This window comes from Orcinus orca, chromosome 19, assembly GCF_937001465.1.
Source record: "Orcinus orca chromosome 19, mOrcOrc1.1, whole genome shotgun sequence".
Taxonomy (NCBI): domain Eukaryota; kingdom Metazoa; phylum Chordata; class Mammalia; order Artiodactyla; family Delphinidae; genus Orcinus; species Orcinus orca.
The window spans coordinates 12,528,678-12,548,516 of record NC_064577.1 but is presented as its reverse complement, the minus strand read 5'-3'; the positions used below and the strand labels follow the sequence as shown (position 1 = coordinate 12,548,516).

Genomic DNA, 19,839 nt, shown 5'->3' with positions numbered 1-19,839 from the left:
TTTTCTGAGTGTCAATCCCAGCCAGCAGGTGGAGGCATTTGGGGAGCATCCCTTGGAAATTTTCAGGGGACCCTTTCAGAGCCTCTTCTGAGAAGCCCCGTTATCTGCTCCACCCCTCGTGCCTAGCCCAGAGGCTCAATGATTTAGCAGTACACTGGGGAGATAAGACCCAGACTCAGTCCCCCAGCCCCGGGGCGGGGGGGCATCCAAGAACTCCCAGAGTACTGGAGGACTCAGAGTAAACAACTGCTAATCAAATGAGAAACAAGGGTAAATGCCTGAGGAGCAAAGCAGGATGGAAGTGGCTAAAAAGCTTCAAGGATCAGGAGATGAAGTTCAAGATGAAGAGTGATTTGGAGGTCACCAAAATAAGGGTGCAAGGACTTTCACCGGCAGTGGGAACAGGATACACACGGGCACAGGGTGACTGATAATTGAGCATCTAGAGAAAAATGCAACACTTTCACTCAGGTTTGTGCAATAAATAATTATCATTCTCACTTTACAAAGGAGGCTCTGAGATGTTAAGTAGCTTGCCCAAGGCTACCCAGCTGGTAAGCAGGAAGACCCAAACTGGAACTCCAAAGGCCTCTGAATCTAAGTTTGGTGGCTGCCTCACACACTGCTGTGCCCCCTTGCCTCCTCCTCCCGCCCCAGAAGACATCCCCTATCCTCCTGCCACCTTTCTCCAAGTCTTCCCCCCTCAACCCCTTCCCAGCTAGCTTCCCTAGTCTCTTTTCTCAGAAGTTCTTGCGTAATTAACCATTACCAGGCTCAGGAACTAGGAAAGGAAGGAGTCCAGAGTCTCAGGACCTCTCCCACCACTCGCTGGCCCTGTGTAACCTAAGCCCAGGGATCAAAATCCCGCCTTACTTAGCCTGTCTGGCCTTCTCCCTGGTTTGCTGTGAGGATCAAAAGAACGTAGGGATGTGACTATGTTCCCTCGCCATCCTTCGGGACCCCTTCCTCCGCGCCCGCAGCCACCACACCCCCGCGCTGGAACCTACAAATATTTTACCAAGCCTAAGGAGATCTGTCCCGTCCAGTAGGTGTGTCCCACCTGCCTCGCGGGAGGAGCCGCAGTTTCCGGGCTCTCCTGGCGCCTGAACCAAGAGGGAGTGGACCTACAGTTTGGCAACCGCACCCGGCGATGACCCGGGATACAAGGCGAAGGAGGGGAGCCCTCCGCCCGCAAGAGCAGCAGCCCAAAACATGCAGGTGAGGGACTGCTGCCTCCGTACTCGGCCTCTGCGCCCGTCCAGTAACCCAGGATCCAACCTCTCCTCCCCGCCAGTGATAAAACCTCTGCTCCCCGGGGACCCCTCCCAGCACTCCGAGTCCGCAGCCCAGGCATTGGTACCGGAGTGGGGAGAGTTAATTCCAATCGCCTCTCTGCGGATTCCGGAGGCCGGGTCGCCGAGAGCACCTCCCATTGGCCGCAGAGCCGGCTCGGCGCTGATTGGCTGAGGCTCTCGGCTGTGGCTCCCCATTGGGCGTCGCTCTCCAGTGATTGGAGTGTGGCGGCCCGGCCTCCGCAGGCTCCCTGGGGTGAAGCTGCTGCGGGCTCCGGCGGTTGCCTGAGGGCGCTCATACCCGGCCGGAGCCTCGACTTCCTTCCCCGGTCCAGACCTCGTTGCTGTCCGGGGACGCCACTGGATCTTCTCCTGGATCCTTTCCCTCCTTAACCTGCAGATTTTCTTTTTCCTTCCTCCCTGGCTCCGGTCTCCCAGCTCCGCGTTTCCCTCACCTACTCCCGGCCCCCATAGCCGGCCATCCTCAGCATCCCACCTTACGCCCTCCTGGCTTCTGCCCCTCCTTGACCTCAAATCCCTTGATTAACAAGTCCCCGTCATAACCCTCTCGCCAGACTCTCCTAAACTCATATTTCTTCTCTCTTTGCCATCTCCTGACTCCCAAATTCCAGCTAACCCTTGACCTCTTGACATTTGACCCTGACACTCTTGACTCCAGACTTCTGCATTTCTACCTCCTGCAGCCTGGACTGCTGGAACTGAGGCTTTCCCCTGATTTTCTGACTCCGTTTCTGAAGCTCATTTTAACTTTCTTACCCCTGGGCCAGTTCCTGCTACTGCTGTCCCACCATGGACTTCTTGATGAGCGGCCTGGCAGCCTGTGGGGCCTGTTTGTTCACCAATCCCCTGGAGGTGGTGAAGACCAGAATGCAGCTGCAGGGAGAACTTCAGGCCCCCGGGACCTACCGACGACACTACCGAAACGTCTTCCATGCCTTCATCACCATCGGCAAGGTGGATGGCCTGGCAGCCCTGCAGAAGGGCCTGGCCCCTGCCCTCTTATACCAGTTCCTGATGAACGGCATCCGGCTGGGCACCTACGGGCTGGCTGAAGCTGGGGGCTGCCTGCACACAGCTGAAGGCACCCTGAGCCCTGTCCGCAGCGCAGCAGCTGGGGCCCTGGCTGGGGTCATGGGAGCCTACTTGGGGAGCCCCATCTACATGGTGAGAAGAAGGGTCTTGCTTGGGGCCTTCAGGGCAGACCTTTGGTGTAGGGTGGGTGCCTGGGCCTTCACAACCTGATACTGAGGTTGGAAATGGATTTGTGTAGGGGAGGGTGAGGAATTTGATTAACATACATCAACGGGTGTGGGGATCAGGGGAACTCCTGGGCGTTACAGAGTTACTATCCCACAGTCTGCCCCTTTGAGTTAATCTGGTATCGGTGAAGGGTCAGGAACCTGAGCCCAGAAAGGGGAAGCGACTAGCTCAAGGTCACCACAGCTGCTTGTTGCTAGGACTTGGCCTGCTCTTTCTGGAAAGACGTTGGGAGGCAATGAGTTCTGTAGAAGGAGAGGCAGTCTGGTCTCACTCCCAGAGTATGAGATTCGGGGACAGTGACTGGAGTTCTCCAAAGTCAGCTGGACACATGCCCCCCACAGGGCTTGGGGGCCAGAGAGCAAGTTTTGCCGATGACCCCTCACAACCTGCCCCAGAGCCTGATGGGGAGCCTGGTCATGATGGTGGCTGAAGATCCTGTCTGCCGGTCTGGGAGTAGGAGCTGGCATGAGAGGTTGGACACCAGGTCTAGCCTAACATGAACAGTCCTAGGAATTGTTGCCATTCTCCAACCTCTCCATCCCCGCCCCTTCCCCCAAGGGAAGAAGGATGTAGAGGGGGTGGGGTGTCTTGCGGTGCTAGGAGAGCCATCCCCTGGGACTGGAGCCAAGGGACACAGTCTCATGACCAATTTATTAGGTGGGAACAACAATAATTATCAGGTTAGAAGGATATTCATTACCGAACACCCAGAGGAAGTGTGAAGGGGTCAGGCATTTGGCTGTCTGAGGTGGGGGGCTGGCCGCTGGGCCACAGGCTGTGATACTCTCTCGTCTCCAGGTGAAGACACACCTACAGGCACAGGCAGCCACAGAAATTGCTGTGGGGCACCAGTATAACCACCAGGTGAGGGTTTTCCAACCCGCTGGCGTCCCTGCCCATTCTCTTCCATTTTCCCCAGGTTTCTGCCTGCACCCAACAGCCGCAACCCAGCCATGGCTCTGCCCAGCCCATCAGTTCGGCCCTACTCTGCCCCTGGAGTCCACCCAGACCCTCTTATCCCCATGTTCCCTGTTCCTCTAGCTTCTGCACCTATTTCTCTTGCCCCATTCTCCTGACCTGCTAATGTCCTCACGTGCATATACCCGGCCCTGTTCTGGGGTGGCGAGGGAGGGAAGGTGGGTTGGCAGACAAGTGAGGGCCACATTCATGCTCAAAGCCCACATGGCACTGGTTGTCTAGACATCGGGTGCCTTTTATGGACCCATCCTTGGCACTGTTAGGGGGTGGCAGCCCCTGATGCCTGGGTGACTGAACCCCGACCCCATGGTTTTTTCTCTGCCCTCCCCCTCCCCCAACCAGGGCATGTTTCAGGCGCTAATCAAGATTGGCCAGAAATATGGTCTGGTGGGGTTGTGGCGTGGGGCCCTGGGCGGCCTGCCCCGAGTTATCGTCGGTTCCTCCACCCAGCTGTGCACCTTCTCGTCCACCAAGGACCTCGTGACCCAGTGGGAGGTACTGCCTGGGAAGGGGGTGGGGCCACCCTGGGAATGTGGGCAGGGGGAGGGCAAGCTGAAGTGGGCTCAGCTTGAAGAGGGACAGTGCCAACATTCAATGTGAGGGAGCGGCAGGAGGACTTGGGGGGATCACTGTCTCTTTACAACCTTCCCACAGTTCTCTTGTCACTTCCTCCCAGGTGTACCTGAGTCCTCAGGGCCTTCCGCTCTTCCTCCTTCACAGTGTTACCACCGGTAGGGTGGAAGCTCCCTGAGTTACCAGCTCTCCACTGTACCTGCAGCACAGGGCCTGGGCTTTCCGAGGGCTTGAATGATTGGCTGACTGACAGAGCTCTTCCTCCCTCCCCCCCTTAGATATTTCCACCCCAGAGCTGGAAGGTGGCTCTGGTGGCCGCCATGGTGAGTAGCATTGCGGTGGTCCTGGCCATGACACCCTTTGACGTGGTCAGCACAAGGCTCTACAACCAGCCCACAGATGCTCAGGGCAAGGTAAGGGAGTGCTCTGGGGTGCAGGACAGCAGGGAAAGCCAGGGGGTGAGGGAAGCAGATTGTGGGTGCAGGTAGGAAGCCTAAAATGCAGGCTGCTGAGGTGAGGCCTCTGGTGGGCTCTGACAAACTCTGCTCTTCCTCTTCAACCTTTCAGGGCCTCATGTACCGGGGCTTGCTGGATGCTCTGCTGCAGACAGCTCGGATAGAGGGCATTTGGGGCATGTACAAGGGTATAGGTGCCTCCTACTTCCGCCTCGGCCCCCACACCATCCTCTCCCTCTTCTTCTGGGACCAGCTGCGCACACTCTACTACGTGTATACCAAATAACAACAGCCACTCTTCCAACACTCCACCAAGTCGGCACTCCTTGGACTCTTCTGACTCCATTGTTATGACCTGGTGACTTCTGACCAGATCATCCATCAGAGGGGGACCACCAACCCCACTCCCCATCTGTTTTCTCAGGGTTGAATCACTACAAGGGATCGTGTCCCTCCCTTCCTGGGTGTTGCTTTAAACCTTCCCTACCCGTACCCCTGTGAGTTTCACACCCCTCTCTCAGGGCTGAACCAGTCACTGCAAAGTGTATTTCCTCCCTTCCTCCACTGCCGGCCTTGGGTCCCTTCTGATCCCATGCACAATTTTAAACTCCACCGTCCAAGACCAAAGGGAATTGGGGGGACCCAGGTGTTCTGTTGGATTCAAAGGCGCAGAGATTATATTGGTTATAAAGCAAGTTTATTTCTGCAGAGAGGAGGTGTCTTATGTTTATGCACTGGGAAGGAATTAGGGGAATATATCCAACCCTTTGATCCCCTTGCAGAACAGAGGCCCGAAGTCTTCAGAAGCAGCATGCAGCATTTCAGCGTCCTTACTGGGGACCAAAGATGTTGGGATCGTGAAGGGTCAGACTGGTCACCAACTGTTCAAAGTCACCCAGGCTCCAGGGCGGAAGCGACAGATTTTCAGGGCCAAGAGATGACCTATTCTCAGGGCTTGGGGTGAGGAACAGATAGAGAGAGAACATCATCTGGGCCTTGGGCTTGTAAATTCCCATTTCCTGTTTCCCAGAGGACCTGGTTATCTGTGACCCCAAACCCCTGGCCCACTCCCACTTCCTTGGAGGACCCCACCAGCCAGTCTCCCTACTCTGCCCCTCCAAGCCAGTTCTCCTGGGGACCCAGTCATGAGCGAGGTGCCCTTTCTGTTCTCCTTACGGGGGCTGATTGAAGGTGAGCAGGAAATCAGTCTGGTACTGGGGCAGCCGCAGCAAGGCCTGGTACAGTGTCACATACTTTGCTACCTAAAGTGATCAGAGTCAGGATGCTTACCTGATTCCCTAGAGCCACCCCCTTCACCCCTCCAAGACGTCTCACACTCCCCTGGCCCTCACCTGCTGGTTTTCTTTAGCTACCTGCTGCTTGCCAGAGAGGATCCAGGCTTCTTGACAGCAGCCCCTCAGGGCCAGGTTCTCCAAAAGGAGGGGCTGCACAGCCTCCACTTGTACAACCCTAGCCTCCTGCACCCCGCCAACGTCCTCAAAATGGTACCTGGAGTTGGGGGAGCAGGGTCAGGGAGGGGCATTTCTCACTGCCCCTTACAAGCATCTCATCCTAAACTTCGCTCATTTCTGGTGACGTGGTGTTACCCTTGGAGTTCTCATTGCCCAGATTAACCGTCCCGCCACAGGCCCCGCCCACTCTTTCGGGTCTGGTCCTCCCATTGGCCAGCCGCGGGCCCTCCTCCCTCACCGCGCTGCCTCTTCGCCCTGCACGTGGGCCTGCAGCTCCAGAAGTTCCAGGATCAGGCTCTGGTCTGTCACGCGATGACAGAAAACTTCTTGATTGTCCGGGACCCGTCGAAGGTCGCTGAAGAGAGGCGAGGCAGGCCCTGGTTGACCCCGGCTACTTCCCGCAACCCACCTGGTCAGCCTCCTTTGGTGCCCGGGCCTTCTTACCTTACGTCGATGGCCCCCGGAGGGAGAGTGGCGGAGAAGGCGCCCCCGAACAGTGGGTAGTCTCGCGTGGGCTCCATGGGCCTGAGACTAGGGTATGGGCATTAAAGATTTAAAAGAAACCCACGTGGGGCCACTTGGCATCACCTCCGTTTCGCAGCAGCCCCAGCCCCCTTCAGGTCTTCCTCTGCTCCTGATCCTTTAGGATTTGGCCCCGCCCCGCGATCACGCTGGCCAATTGGCGCCCGCGCCTTGGGGGGGGCGGTGCCCCAGCGGAGCTCCTCCCGGAAGTCAAGCTCTTAGAAGGGCGCGGGGCGGGACTGCGGGGTCCGCTAGGAGCTGAGACTTCGGTTTAGGTTTTGTGACTCTCTCGTGGTCACTAGACCGCGCCCGCCGGTCTCCTCCTTCTAAAGGGGTCGCACTTTATAAGAGTGTTGCCTGAGACCCACCTTAGGGGCCGTTGCTCGTCCAAGGGACCGATGTCTTGTGGGGTCTCCTGAGTTGGTGGGGATAGTTTCAGGGTCTTCCGTATCACTCTCTCCCGGGCCTCTTGACAGGGAGTGAGCTGCCAGCCAGTTAGCTAATTCCCGGATGCATGGAATTAGGGGAACACTGGGGCCAGGTGTGCGGGGCCGGGTTAGGATTCAGGCCTCACGCCTTCCTGAAAGCAAGACCCAAACCGGTGATTATACATCTAATCTCCCTCAAATCTTCACCTTGGGAACTGAGGTGAGGCGAGGGGATGGAGGGGTGGGGAGGGAGGCGTTGCCCACCCCTTACACACACGCCTGGACGAAAGCACAGAATAAACTTTTTCTTTTATAGATTTTTAGAGTGTTCTTAAAGTTTCAGCTCAAGTGTATCCTCCCAGCTAATTGCGCCATTCATCTTTGATCCCCAGCACCTGGCAGAGCGTTTAGATCATAACAGACCCATGGTGTACTGTTGAGTGACTGAATAAACCCAACAGGGTGAATTTTGGAACCCAGGGGACCACCCATACCCTCAGGGGTTCTAGATGTCATCTACTTCACAGCCAAAAACTGAGCAAGAGGATTCTCATCCTGAGGCCATCCTGTTACTGACCAGGGTTCTTGGCCTCCTTAATTAATAGAAATTGATCAGAGGCCAGACAAGAAATTCAGGCAAGGCTTTATTGGGGCCCCTGCTGCAGCAGGGGGAAGTGAGAGCAAACAACAGTTTCCCTTGCTTGCTGGCTCCCTGAGGGTGTTCTTTATGTGGGTGAGGGTAGGGGTGTGTCCAGGGGTCAGGCCAGAGGAAGGCTTTGGTGGTTTTCCCACCCCATAGGTGGTGTGTGCAGGAGGCATGCGCAGTACCCTGCTTTGGCTCCGGGCTCTTCAAGAGTGGCAGTTGGGTTTTTTGGTTTCTTTGTATCTTTTATCCAGGATTTGTCCCGACTGCGCATGCGTGCAGTTATTTTTAGTCCCATACAATTTCTTTGTATTTTGTTGCTGGAGGAGAGGGGTGTCCAGGTGCAAGCACTGCAGCACCGCAGCAAAAGGTCCCATGTTGCAGCCTGTATCACTAGAGCTGGCTATTTCTGAATGGGAAAAGAATATGGGACAAAGCATGGGCTCAGAAGGTTTGCAGAACAGGAACAGTGAGAAAAGAATTTTGTACGTGATCAGGATTTTCTAAGGTTGGATTAACTTTAATTAGGGAAATAGACTTTATGAAGATCAGGCTGATGCAAGACTGGATTTGGTTTCTGTCTCTCATAAGAGAACAAAGTTGTCCTGGAATGCTGCTTTTGATAACAGATCGTGTGAGTTCCTGTGCCTTTAAATGATCTATATTTACTTTTGATTTTTTTCCCCTACCTTGGCTCAAGGAATCAATATTGTTTGACAGAAACCTATCATCCTATCCAACCGGGTGTTTTAAAACCTTTAAAAAATTTTGACAGACTTGCCAAATACATCATGGCTATTCTGACCCACTGTTGTATGAAAAGGAGCGTATACTGAGGAAGTCCGGGGAACACGCAGATGGCCTACTGGCCACCAATCCACACCACCAGATTTATCAGGTGGATGGGGATGCAATCCCAGAACATGATCCACACTGGGACTATGAATACCGTGTAGGCCAGGCTAGGATGAGACATTCTATTACTCGTTTATCAGAAGGAATGAAAAGGTGTATGGTGAAGCCGTGATAAGGTCTGAGAGGTTACACAGGAAAAAGATGAAAACCTGGCAGTCTTCCTGAGCCGGTTGACAGAGGCATTCAGGAAGGACACCAATACAGACCCTGAGTCTGCAGAAGGGAGGACACTGTCGGCCATGCATTTTATCACCCAGGCTACTCCTGATATCCGGAGAAAATTACAAAAGCTTGAGGCTGGGCCCCAAATCCCATTGTCAACCCTGGCAGAGGAGGCCTTCAAGGTCTAGAACAACCGAGACTTAACGGAGGAGGGCCAATAAGATGAGAGGCTAATAAAGAAAAGGCAGCCTTTGGCTGCTCGGATCCACCCACCACCTCGAGGGGACCCTGGAGGGCCGAGAAGGCGGGACAGACCACCAAGAAACCACCTGGGCCCAAACCAGTGTGCCTTTTGTCTGAAGGAGGGGCACTGGAAGGGGGAATGCCCTGAGCGCCCTCCTGTGGGACGCCCGAGGGGCAAACCCGACTGGCCCCAGTTCCTTGTGAATCTCTCAGATGAGAAATTCCCACACGCTGACTGACGGCCCGGAACGATCGCCTGCCCAGCTCCAGATCCAACTCGATCCATCCTCATTTCTCCAATGGAGCCTCGGGTCACCCTCCCTGTGGCAGGTAGGAGAACTGAATTTCTTGTAGACACTGGAGCTGCCTGCTCTGTTCTGACTTGGCCAGCCGGCACCTTCTCCAACCATGACTGTACTGTGACACAAGTTGATGGACAGCTAAAGGTAAGGCGATTTACGTCTCCCCTTGCCTGCGGAATCGGGTCTGTTATTATTACTCATTTTTGTACATGCCAGAATGCCCTGTCCCTCTCCTCAGGAGAGATTTGCTAAATAAGTTAGAAGCTAGTATATTCTTAGGGCAGGGTGAAGTCCAAGGAGGTAAAGAATTCGAACAGAGAGTGCATCTATTAGTAGCCCCAGATGACCCACCTGTTGGGCATCAAAATATTCCCCAAGACATCCCTCAAGAAATTAGAGAACAAGTAGATCCTGCAGTTTGGGATACCTCGGTGCCAGGAAGGGCAAAATGTGTTCCCCAAATAAAAATAAGGTTAAGGCCTAGGGAAAAATACCCCTGGAAGAGATAATATCCTTTAAAGCCTGAGGCCCTGAGGGGAATCCAACCTAAAACACAAACTCATTAGGCCCTGCCAATCACCTTGCACCACCCTGATCCTCCCTGTTCAGAAGCGTGAATGTGGGAGTCATCCCTATTCACCCTCTGGTGCCAACCCATACATACACCCTCCTCACCCAGGTGTCAGGGAGTGCCCAGTATTTCTCTGTTATGGACCTCAAATATGCATTTTTCTGTATTCCCCTACACCCAGACTCTCAATACCTTTTTGCCTTTGAATGGAGGGACCCTGACCCCCTGGAGGTTACCCAATATACCGCAGGGTTTTCGGGACAGCCTCCATCTTTTTGGAAATGCGTTGCAAGGGAACTGGAGGAACTGAGCCTTGAGAAAGGAACTCTGTTACAATATGTTGATGAGTTATTGATAAGTAGTGAGACCAAACAAGATTCAGATCAAAATACTGTTAGGGTCCTAAATTTTCTGGCGAAAAGGGGATATAAAGTCTCTCCAACCAAGGCTCAGATCTCATAGCAAGGGGTTCAATGTTTAGGATTTGTTTTGACCCCAGGGGCATGAGTCCTGGCCATAGATCGAAAAATAGCAATTAGTACATTACTGTCTCCAACCACAAAGAGGCAACTCCGAGGCTTTCTCCGGATGGCTGGGTTCCGTCGTATCTGGATTCCAAATTACGGCCTTGTAGCAAAACCTCTATATGATGCTCTAAAGGGAGGAGAAAGGGAATGCCTTCAATGGAATAAGGACTGCCAGCAGGCCTTTGAGACTCTAAAGCCTGAGTTGATCAGAGTACCAGCACGGGGACTTCCACGTTTGGACAAGCCCTTCAACTTATACGTTCACGAGAGGTCAGGGAGAGCACCAGGAGTCCTGACCCAAAAGCTGGGACCAGATCAGAGACCAGTGGCTTTCTTTTCAAAACAACTGGACTCAGTGGGCCTGGGAGGGCCAAGCTGCCTGCGGGCAGTAGCAGCTGCAGCCCTGCTGGCTAATGAGGCTTCCAAGCTCACCCTGGGACAACACTTAGATGTGTTGACCCATCATCAGGTACAGTCTGTGCTGGAGGTCAAAGGACATCATTGGTTGACTAGAGGAAGGTTAACAAGATATCTGTCCCTCCTAATGGACACCCCCGACATTACCTTAAAGGTGTGCCAAACCCTGAACCCAGCAACTCTGCTTCCAGCAGTGGAGAGTGGAGACTTACTGCACCAGTGTATAGAGATCAGAGGACAAACTTACTTACTCCAGCAGGCCTGATCTTCTAGATGAGCCTCTTGACAGCCCTAAGGTCGAATGGTTTACTGATGGGAGCAGTTTTCTAGAAATGGGAGCCAAAAGGCAGGGTATGCCACAGTTAGTCTAGATGAAGTCATAGAAGCCAGGGCCCTGCCACCCCCTGCTTTTGCTCCAGGCTCCTCGAAAGTGGAAGTTGGGTTTTTTGGTCTCTTTAGTCCAGAATTTACCCCAACTGTGCATGCACACATAGTTATTTTTAGTCCCATACCATTTCTTTGTATTTGGTTGCTGGAGGAGAGGTGTGCCCAGGTGCAAGCATTGCAGCACTGCAGCAAAAGTTCCCAGGTCCCAGCCTGTCTACCCACTGGGTTCCAAGTGCCGATCATACCTCTGGACCGTAATCATTTTGTGACACTGGGGCCAAGGGGCACATATTCTTTGGTCCCTCACCTTATCAGGCCTTAAGCAAAAGGCTGAAGATATAAAGGCTATTAGGACAGAGCCCCTGCCTCACTAGGAGTATACAAAGAACAGTAGAGGACACTCTGAGTCTTAAAGGTTGACTCAGAATTCACCAGGGCAACCTAGGGATATTCTAGCCAAGGGGAACGTCGGGAGCAAAGACTGGGAAATGAGAGGGCCCTGCTTTGGGGAGTGTAAGTATATCAGTTTGGCGAGGGTGCCCCGGGGAATGGATGGCAGGGAGCTGTGAGGCTGGAGGGTTGGCCACGGTCAGGATGTGCTGAGGAGCGTGGACCCCTCACTGCTGACAGCCAGCATCAGACTTCTCTCGGAGCTTCATTTCCTCAACTCTAAAACATTGTTAGGAGTAAAGGAAGTACGGATGTAGTTGAATTGAATCTGTTTCGGGGCAAAGAGAGTGGACTAAGTTTGATCCATGAGCAATTAGAAAGAAGAGGGGTGTGTTATAGACCCCCAAGGGAGAGAAGGTGCCTGGACGTTGGGAACCGAGGGAACCAGGTCACAGGGGTCAACCCCATGCTGCCTCCCTCACGTAGGGTGTGATGTACCTCTCTATCCCTCCCTCCATTTCTGCTGGCTTGCATTCTGCTCCCACCTGGCCCCCTCTGGCAATACTGGCTCTGGCTGCTTGGTGAGCAGTCATGCAGGTAGGGAACCCTTGGAAAGGGACCTGCAAGGACATAGAAATTAACAGGGCCCTGGCACCGGGCACAAGCGGTGGGGGCCTATTCGTGGGCCAGGAGGAGGTCGGACTAGATTAGGAACACTGAGGAGAATCCCCCCAGCTTCCTCGTTTTGGGTCTCTGGCACATTAGGTGTCATGCTCTGCTGTGGGCCTCTTGTGCATCTCGGGATGCCTGGCCCTCCACCGTTCTGGAGCTCTTGGGGCGCAGGTTAGGTGGGCTCTTCCAGATGGTAGGAAGCAGACCTCCAGGAAGTGACAGAGGTGCAGGGCGGGACCTCCTCTGGGAGAGTGGGGTGGAAGGAAACCCTAACTTGGCAAGTTCCTGCTCTTGACTCCACTTTCCTCTCCCTCACCTTTCACCTTTTTCTCTGTGTCTGTCACTTCTTCTGGCCTTCCCAACCGCTGACTCCCCCTGCGTGTTCAAGTTCAAACTTCCCAAGAGACAGGATCAAATTGGGTCAGTTAGTCACCATCCAATCTGAAAGTACCTATTTGGCCAGCTCTCCTGCCTGTCCACTTGCCAGACACGGATGAGATCCCTTCCTTGTCCAGCTGGCTGTGGCTAGGATGACCAGTGTCATGGGAGAGATCTCAGAAGGCTGAGATGGCCCGAACCTACATTTCTCAAGAGGGTGTGAGGGTGTGTCCAGCTCTCAATGCACTGGTTTGAAGTAGGCCTGCAACTGATTGATGCTGTACCCCTGGGACTTTCCCCCCTTCCAATGCCCTGCATGCAGTTGATGTACTTTTTTTGCTTTGGGGACAGTTTTCTCAGAGCCCCCACCTCCCCCCACCCCATCACCTTAGAGGGCACCAAGAGGTGGAAGTGATGGACTTGGACCAGAGAGGTAACTCAGTGCACAAAGTCAAGCATCCCTTTGGGAAGAGTAAGGACAATATATATTTCTACCAAGCAGGGTTTTTAACTTTTTTGCTTCCATACACCCCCTTGGCAGTATGGTGAAGCCCATGGACCCCCCCCTACTCAGAATAATGTTCTTAAATTCATAAGATAAAATATATAGGGGACTTCCCTGGCGGTCCAGTAGTTAAGACTCCGCGCTTCCACTGCAGGGGATGTGGGTTCAATCCCTGGTCTGGGAATTAAGATCCTACATGCTGTGTGGCCAAAAATAAATTAATTAATTAAATTAAATGGATAAGCAACAAGGATAATATGTACAGGGAAATATAACCATTATAAAAAAATAAAATATATAGGAATACAAAGAAAATTAAACTATTTAAATACAGTTATCAAAATTAAAAAACAAAATTGTAAATGGAGTGTAACCTTTAAAAACTCTGTGTGTGTGTAAATTGGTATATATATATATATACACATATATATATATATATACACATACATTGGACTAAACGTAGATGTCTTCAGTATACTTTGTATGTTTTTAATATTTGAAGAGAGTTTTTTGAATCTGTGCATTTTATTTTTTCAATCTTATTTTACAAATTCCTGTTCTATAAATAATAGGGTATTTCAGATAGAGAAACTGAAGGCACTTTGCCATTTGGTGATGAAATGAAGGGCAGAAGATTTAGAAAAGTACATGTACCCAAACTCACAAAAAACCAAAATTATAAACTCATGTCTAATGTGTCCAGTGGTCAAAGACTTTATACGGCTGCCAGAATTGCCAAATAATTTTAATAAAAGTGGATTTGAACATAAAAAATTGGTATATATATATATACATGTGTTGGTGTGTATATATATATGTATGTGTGTGTTGTGTGTGTGTGTATATATATATGTCTGTATATATATATACACACATATACACAATTGGTAATTGTGTGTGTGTGTGTATATATATATATATATATACCAGAATTGTATTATAGTACATCCAGTTGGTGTTAGACCAGTTAGGGGTGAAATAGAAGAGGTCATTGTAATATCCCAAGTTTGGGGTGCTGAGGGTCTGCACTAAGCTGGTAGAGGTGGGAGAGGAGGAGATGAAGCCAGATAAGCAGAAAGCAGGGGCAGTAATAATACGGATGATACACAAAGTATGGAGCAGAAAGAGCAGGTTCAAAGGTGGAGACTTTGCCAAGAAGAACGGAGACACCAATGACGGAAATAGGGCTTCTGATGCAGGGTTTGATGGTGGACAGGGCAAAGAGGAGAGAGGGCTTCTGTTCTTGCCCCCAGGTCACAATTTGGGCACTTTACCCTCTGTCCCCCACTCGCCAACCGTGGAATTCTGCGATGCATCGCTTTTCACTACGGGATTATCATTGGCCAGCAAAGCAGGGATGCCTGCGCCGTATGTCAGTGCTCTGCACCATTTCTTCATAAGGCCCCTGTGTCTGGAGCTAGTGAGCTACACACGTCCCCACCACCCTCAGAATGAGTTACGTATTCTTCCGACTGAGTTCTGGCAACTCCCAGTGTTGACTCCTTAACCTGCCCTCCTGCATCTCACACCTGTTTCTCAGCATTTATTCCAGAAGTGGGAGGAGGAGGCAACTTGGACGTGGTCAGATGGGAGAGGTGGTGTGTGGTGGTGGACATCCCCCTGGTGACCTGCTTAGAGTCTGAGGGAGGTGGGGGTGAGGGGCTTGGGGGTTGGTCCCATCACTGCGTTTCATAATCTGGTGGGTCCTCATGGAGAGGGGGATGCCCATCACATCCTCGAGGGTAAGGAGAGGTTTCCTCAGGCTGTGACCCAGGCCAGGATCCTTGTGTCCTTAACCCAGTGGGGATGCCCCCTGTTCCTTCCCTTGGAACCTCCTATAAGGTGCCATTGGGAGTCCACGGGGCTGCAGCCCCCAAAGTGCCACATAATTTAGCTCTTTTCACCTGCTGTTTAGCCAAGCCATTTCCTTGTAACCTTCTGCAGGGGAGGTGTTTGGGAGTGGGGAGGGCTGTCTGTACTACGTTGGGAAAGGACCTAGGGGAGAGAAGGGTTTGCCTCACTGTGAAGGTGGGGTCAGCAGAGCTAGGACTCAGTGGTGAGGAGAACAGGCTGACTCCCTAGTCCCTTCTGTTGCCCTGGATACCTTCCCAGGGGCACCCCAGGATGCTCCAGTGACTTGGGCAGTGGGAAGCCACTCAGCCTGTTAGACTGTAAGGTTAGTCTAAGGTTAGTCTCAGCCTCCTCTTTTGCTGCCGACCCCTTCAATGTTGGGTTACCGGGCTCTACTCAGTGCTCCCAGATCACCTTCCCCACGCATAGGCCAGTGCCTCCCAAACCTTCATCTCCATCCCAGATCTCTTCTGACTACCTGGAGGACACCTCCATTTCTGTGTCCCACCGACACCTCAAACTCAACACGTCCTAAGCAGAGCACATCATCTTCCTCCCATATCTGTGCCATCTCCCGTGTTCCTATCACAGTTAATGAAATTATCACCTACCCAGTGGTCCAAGCAAAAAGTCTGGGCTTCATCATCAGCTCATCTCTCTCCTCCCTTCACACCCAGTGCCTGATGATTCTACCTCCTGATGTCTCTTTTTTTTTATATATATAAATTTATTTATTTTTGGCTGCATTGGGTCTTCGTTGCTGCAAGTGGGCTTTCTTTAGTTGCAGCGAGCGGGAGCTACTCTTTGTTGCGGTGCGCGGGCTTCTCATTGCTGTGGCTTCTCTTGTTGTGGAGCACGGGCTCTAGGCGCGTGGGCTTCAGGAGTTGTGGCTCGAGGGCTCTAGAGCGCAGGCTCAGCGGTTGTGGTGCACGGGCTCAGTTTCTCCGCGGCATGTGGGATCTTCCCGGACCAGGGCTCAAACCCGTGTCCCCTGCATTGGCAGGCAGGTTCTGAACCACTGCGCCACCAGGGAAGTCCCTCCTGACATCTCTTGAGTCCTTTCCTCCCTCTCCATCTCCACCGCCGCCACCCTAGTCCTGGCCAGCACTATTTCTGTCTGGAGCATGCAAAGCCCTCTTATGGGACTCCCCAATCCTCTCTTGTCTTCCTCCTCTGCAGCTGGAGTGATCACGTTTCTCCCTAATATAAACCCATTTGGGTGGTTTCCCATTGCTCTTAGGATAAAATCCAGATTCCTTGACATGCTCTGTTAGGCCTTTAACTGTGCCTGTTCTGTTTCCCATTGTACTTAATGTTCCAGACAGACTCATCTTTGTTCATTTCCTTAACTTGCTTTATCGCTCGCCTCTGAGGCTTTGCACATATCTTCGGCTTTCCCTCCCTCCCCTCTCCTGTGACCAGCCGCTAGTCATCCCTCAGGTGTCAGCTAATCCCGGGAATCCTTCCCTGATCCAGAGAGTCTGGGCTGCATCCCCTGCTGTGAGCTCCCACCTGTACCCTGAGCTTCCTCTCAAAGATGTTTCATTGAAATTGTCTGCTTCACGGCCCTCTCCCACTGTGTGTGCACCTGCCCAGGGAGGAGGCCCTTGACAGTTTTCTTACCTGAGTGACAGATGGGGCGGGGCTCCCTGTTTCACACCCTTTGTCCCATTCTCTAGCCAAGGGCTTCTCCTCCAGCCTGAGCAGACAGAGGAAGCTGCACAAGGCCACCCGTCCTGGGGGAAAACGGCCCCCAGTCGCTGGCACTCCTAGTGGACTGCTCACATAGGAGGGTCTTTCCTGAAGCCCAAGAGAGGTCTGTAACCCAGGCCCCACCGCAGCAGTGCCCGAGGCTCCACCATCTGGCTGTTTGCTGCTCCCAAATGTCTAATGACAGGCTGAGGATTTCTTTGATTTCTGCCCCAGGGTCTTGAATGCAGAAGGTGCTGGGGAAATAAATACAGCTTGTGGGACCCCGGGGCCTCTGAAGGCTCAGCTGCTTTGGGGGACACCCTCCTCCCACAGGCTCACAACTGTCTGGCGTCCACCTCCTTTCTTCCTTTCTACCCCTGTTGTCCACACCTGGGTTTGGGCAGGGTGTCCCAGGTGCTATTTGGAGGGACGCCCAGGGGTGCGCTGGCCTGTTAGAGAGGCTGGGAGCCTCTCTGGAGAAAGCGGCCTTCTCCAGGGGTCCCATCCGGACCCCTGCACACACGTCCCCCACTCTGTGCCCGGCCCTCCCGGAGCCCTCCTTCCAGCACATATCAGGCTGAAAGGGATGAACGCATGCTCAGTTCAGTGCCGTGTCTTTTTCTGTGAAATTGAAGGCCCTGTTGGCTGCCAGGCAGTGTTAAGACAGAGACAAGACTTACTGGTTCTCCCTGTCTCTCCACGCCGCCCCCCCCACCCGCCCCCCCACATGCATACACTGTCCTTCATTTGACATGAGGACAAAAGCTTGCAACTTGGAATGACTGGAGGAATGAAGTCAAAAAGGAAAATGCTTGAGGACTTGCAAAGCAAAGCCACCCAAAGCCACCCATAAGTTCACTCTTCTATTAAGGAAAGAAATGTGGATCAACCTTTACTAACTTTAACATTCACATTTATTCCTTTGTTCAACATATATTTATTGAGCACCTTGTAGGTGACAGGCACCATGCTGGGTGGTAGGATACAGTGGAGGGCAGAAATGGAGTGCCTGCTCTCATGGAGTTTACACTCTACTGAGGAGACGACTCGTTGAGCAAAGAAACACATCGTTCAATGTAAGATTGCAGTGGTAAAAAAAAAAAAAAACCCAGAACAAAACAACAACAACAAAAGATTGCAATGCTGAAAAAGAAATTACAACAGTGACTTGGGCTAGAAAAGGAGGTGTGTGATGCTACCGTAGGAGCCTCCAGTGTCTAATGAAGAATTTGGTCAGAGAGCTGTTGACTGATGAGACCCCAAAAAAAGACAAGACTTAGGTTTGGACACTATTGTTAATGGTCTTGTTTCAGACCTCGGGTGTAGTGAGCTGAGGTCACCATACTCCTTCTGTTCACGGTACATTATTATCATTGCTCCGCTTGGGTGCCCTCTCTTATTACCTTTGGTCTCTGTTTCTCATTCTGATTCCCCGTTTCCCCCATAGGTGGGTAATGCTGAATTTCCAATGGGACAATCTGCCCTGTTGTCTGGCTTTCTCTGGGAAAGCTGATGGGTTGGGATTTTGTCAAAGGGGAATGATGAAAAGATACTGGGTCAAATTGAAGGGCACTGGAAAAGCTGTTACTGGAAGTTGGATAAGGAGGGAAAAAGAGAAGAAATGGATTGGGGGAAAGATGTGATTGAGCTGGAGGTCCTGATGACTTTGAGATCCAAGTACTGAAGAGGAAAATGCATGATGGAAGGAAGGGAGGTTATGGTCAGAGGTAGGGTGCTTGAGTGAGTGTGGAAATGAAGCACGTCTGGGTGATGACAAAATTCCATGGCCGAGGTAGAATGGAGGAAGTCATTGGAAAAACGTTCAGGTTGCACCCCTTCCTTTAAGAACACGTAGAAGTTGTATACATCATTTTCTCTCCTACCAATCAGAATTTAGTCACAGGGAATTCCCTGGTGGTCCAGTGGTTAGGACTCCATGCTTCTACTGCAGGGGTCACGGGTTCAATCCCTGGTCGGGGAACTAAGATCTCACATGCCACGTGGCATGGCCAAAAACAAAACAGAATTTAGTCACAGCTGTAAGGGACACTGGGAGATGTCATCTTTATTTTGGGCAGCCACAACCCCTGCTAAAATACTGGAGGGTCCTATTTCTAGAAAGGGGAATCAGATATCAGGGAACAGCTGGCATCCCCTTCCACAGGGAGTGATGGGGAAGTCAGCAGAACACAAAGTAGGGGGTGAAGGTGATATAGAATGGTATGAACCTAAAATGGGCAAGATTTTCTTCGAAAAGGGTGGAGAATAATCTGGGAGTGGTACAGAGAGGACCCAAACCCCAACTCCCTGGCCGGAGGAAGGTGAGATGAGGTTTGAGAATAAACGCCACCACATGGAGGGGCTGTGGAGTGGCTTTCAGAGCAGTTGGTTTCCCAGGAAGGCAAAGAGAGGCAGAAAAGAGCTAGCCGGTAGTTTGCTAGACGGCCTTTGGGAGAGGTGGGGAGATAGAAGCTGGGTTGGGACCAGCAAGGACAGGGTTGTGAGGCTTCTGGATAAAAACAGAAGCTGAGCTGACTTGGTTTTGGTAGCGTCCGAGGGTGGGTCTTGCTTGGCCAGGGTAATCTAAACCAGAAACGGCTCCAACTCCAAAATGCATGAATTTACCTATCACAGCCAATCAGCAGGGTACCTCACATACCATCCTTCTACTTTTGCGTCAAGCGCTTGTAAACCTGACATCCAAGACTTGGTATCAGCCCTCAAAATTGTGCATTTGAGATTACCTATATTTTATGTACACACACACACACACACACACGGCTTCCTAGCATCAGGGAGGAATACTGAAATGCCAAAAGTGACCCCTACTCCCGCAGACTGCTCAGGGTAGGTCAGTTTGCAAAGCAATGAGAAAAAGACCTGAAAGAGTTATTTTCTCCATAGCCGTGATTCAACACTGTTTCATCAGTCTCTCCTTAGGCTGCTCTACTAGGAGTGCACCACTCAGCCCGCCCTCAGGGATCTGAGAGTCCAGTCTCCTTTCTCAGGGAAATTTCTTTAACCAAGATGTTGAGCTATTCAGGGGGCAAACTGACTTGAGCCGTACGACAGGACAGTCACAGCGGTCACAAGGAAGTGGCCTTTACACACACTCCTGTGAGCAAAGGGAGCAAGGACAGCTGTCAGCAAGAAGTCCTGACGATGCTGCCTCCGGAAATGTGA

The 19,839-nt window shown here is 52.1% G+C and overlaps 2 protein-coding genes and 1 long non-coding RNA gene across 5 annotated transcripts; 1 reads left to right on the top strand and 2 right to left on the bottom strand.

Moving 5' to 3' along the window:
* Window positions 1-1,062: 1,062 nt before the first annotated feature.
* SLC25A35 (solute carrier family 25 member 35) lies at window positions 1,063-5,289 on the top strand. The gene is made up of 6 exons (XM_004266865.4): window positions 1,063-1,218; window positions 2,081-2,477; window positions 3,372-3,437; window positions 3,894-4,046; window positions 4,403-4,537; window positions 4,692-5,289. The coding sequence occupies exons 1-6, from the start codon at window positions 1,151-1,153 to the stop codon at window positions 4,863-4,865; spliced, it is 993 nt and encodes a 330-aa protein (XP_004266913.2). The 5' UTR covers window positions 1,063-1,150; the 3' UTR covers window positions 4,866-5,289.
* Window positions 5,255-6,709, bottom strand: RANGRF (RAN guanine nucleotide release factor). 3 transcript variants are annotated; one of them, XM_004266864.4, is made up of 5 exons: window positions 6,496-6,709; window positions 6,290-6,406; window positions 5,932-6,088; window positions 5,756-5,841; window positions 5,255-5,533 (listed from the first exon to the last, which is right to left on the bottom strand). In XM_004266864.4, exons 1-5 carry the CDS (start codon window positions 6,570-6,572, stop codon window positions 5,410-5,412), a joined length of 561 nt encoding a protein of 186 aa, XP_004266912.1. In that variant the 5' UTR covers window positions 6,573-6,709; the 3' UTR covers window positions 5,255-5,409. The 3 variants fall into 3 exon arrangements, with proteins under 3 accessions (XP_004266912.1, XP_033278791.1, XP_033278792.1); XM_033422900.2 differs by having other exon boundaries at window positions 5,953-6,088; XM_033422901.2 differs by lacking the exon at window positions 5,756-5,841 and having other exon boundaries at window positions 5,391-5,533.
* Window positions 6,710-7,943: 1,234 nt separating this feature from the next.
* On the bottom strand, window positions 7,944-11,120 carry LOC117200364 (uncharacterized). The gene is made up of 3 exons (XR_004481876.2): window positions 11,033-11,120; window positions 10,380-10,491; window positions 7,944-8,053 (listed from the first exon to the last, which is right to left on the bottom strand). It is a non-coding gene; the product is annotated as an uncharacterized LOC117200364 (long non-coding RNA).
* Between the last annotated feature and the right edge of the window lie 8,719 nt (window positions 11,121-19,839).

Bases quoted from the DNA above. Each gene is read 5' to 3' on its own strand.
- SLC25A35 (XM_004266865.4), top strand. From the start codon at position 1,151: ATGACCCGGGATACAAGGCGAAGGAGGGGAGCCCTCCGCCCGCAAGAG. The intron at 2,478-3,371 runs GTGAGAAGAAGG...TCTCGTCTCCAG, and splicing joins TGGGGAGCCCCATCTACATG to GTGAAGACACACCTACAGGC. The intron at 4,047-4,402 runs GTACTGCCTGGG...TCCCCCCCTTAG, and splicing joins ACCTCGTGACCCAGTGGGAG to ATATTTCCACCCCAGAGCTG.
- RANGRF (XM_004266864.4), bottom strand. From the start codon at position 6,572: ATGGAGCCCACGCGAGACTACCCACTGTTCGGGGGCGCCTTCTCCGCC. The intron at 6,089-6,289 runs GTGAGGGAGGAG...CCCCAACTCCAG, and splicing joins CAGGGCGAAGAGGCAGCGCG to GTACCATTTTGAGGACGTTG. The intron at 5,842-5,931 runs GTGAGGGCCAGG...TGATCACTTTAG, and splicing joins TAGCTAAAGAAAACCAGCAG to GTAGCAAAGTATGTGACACT.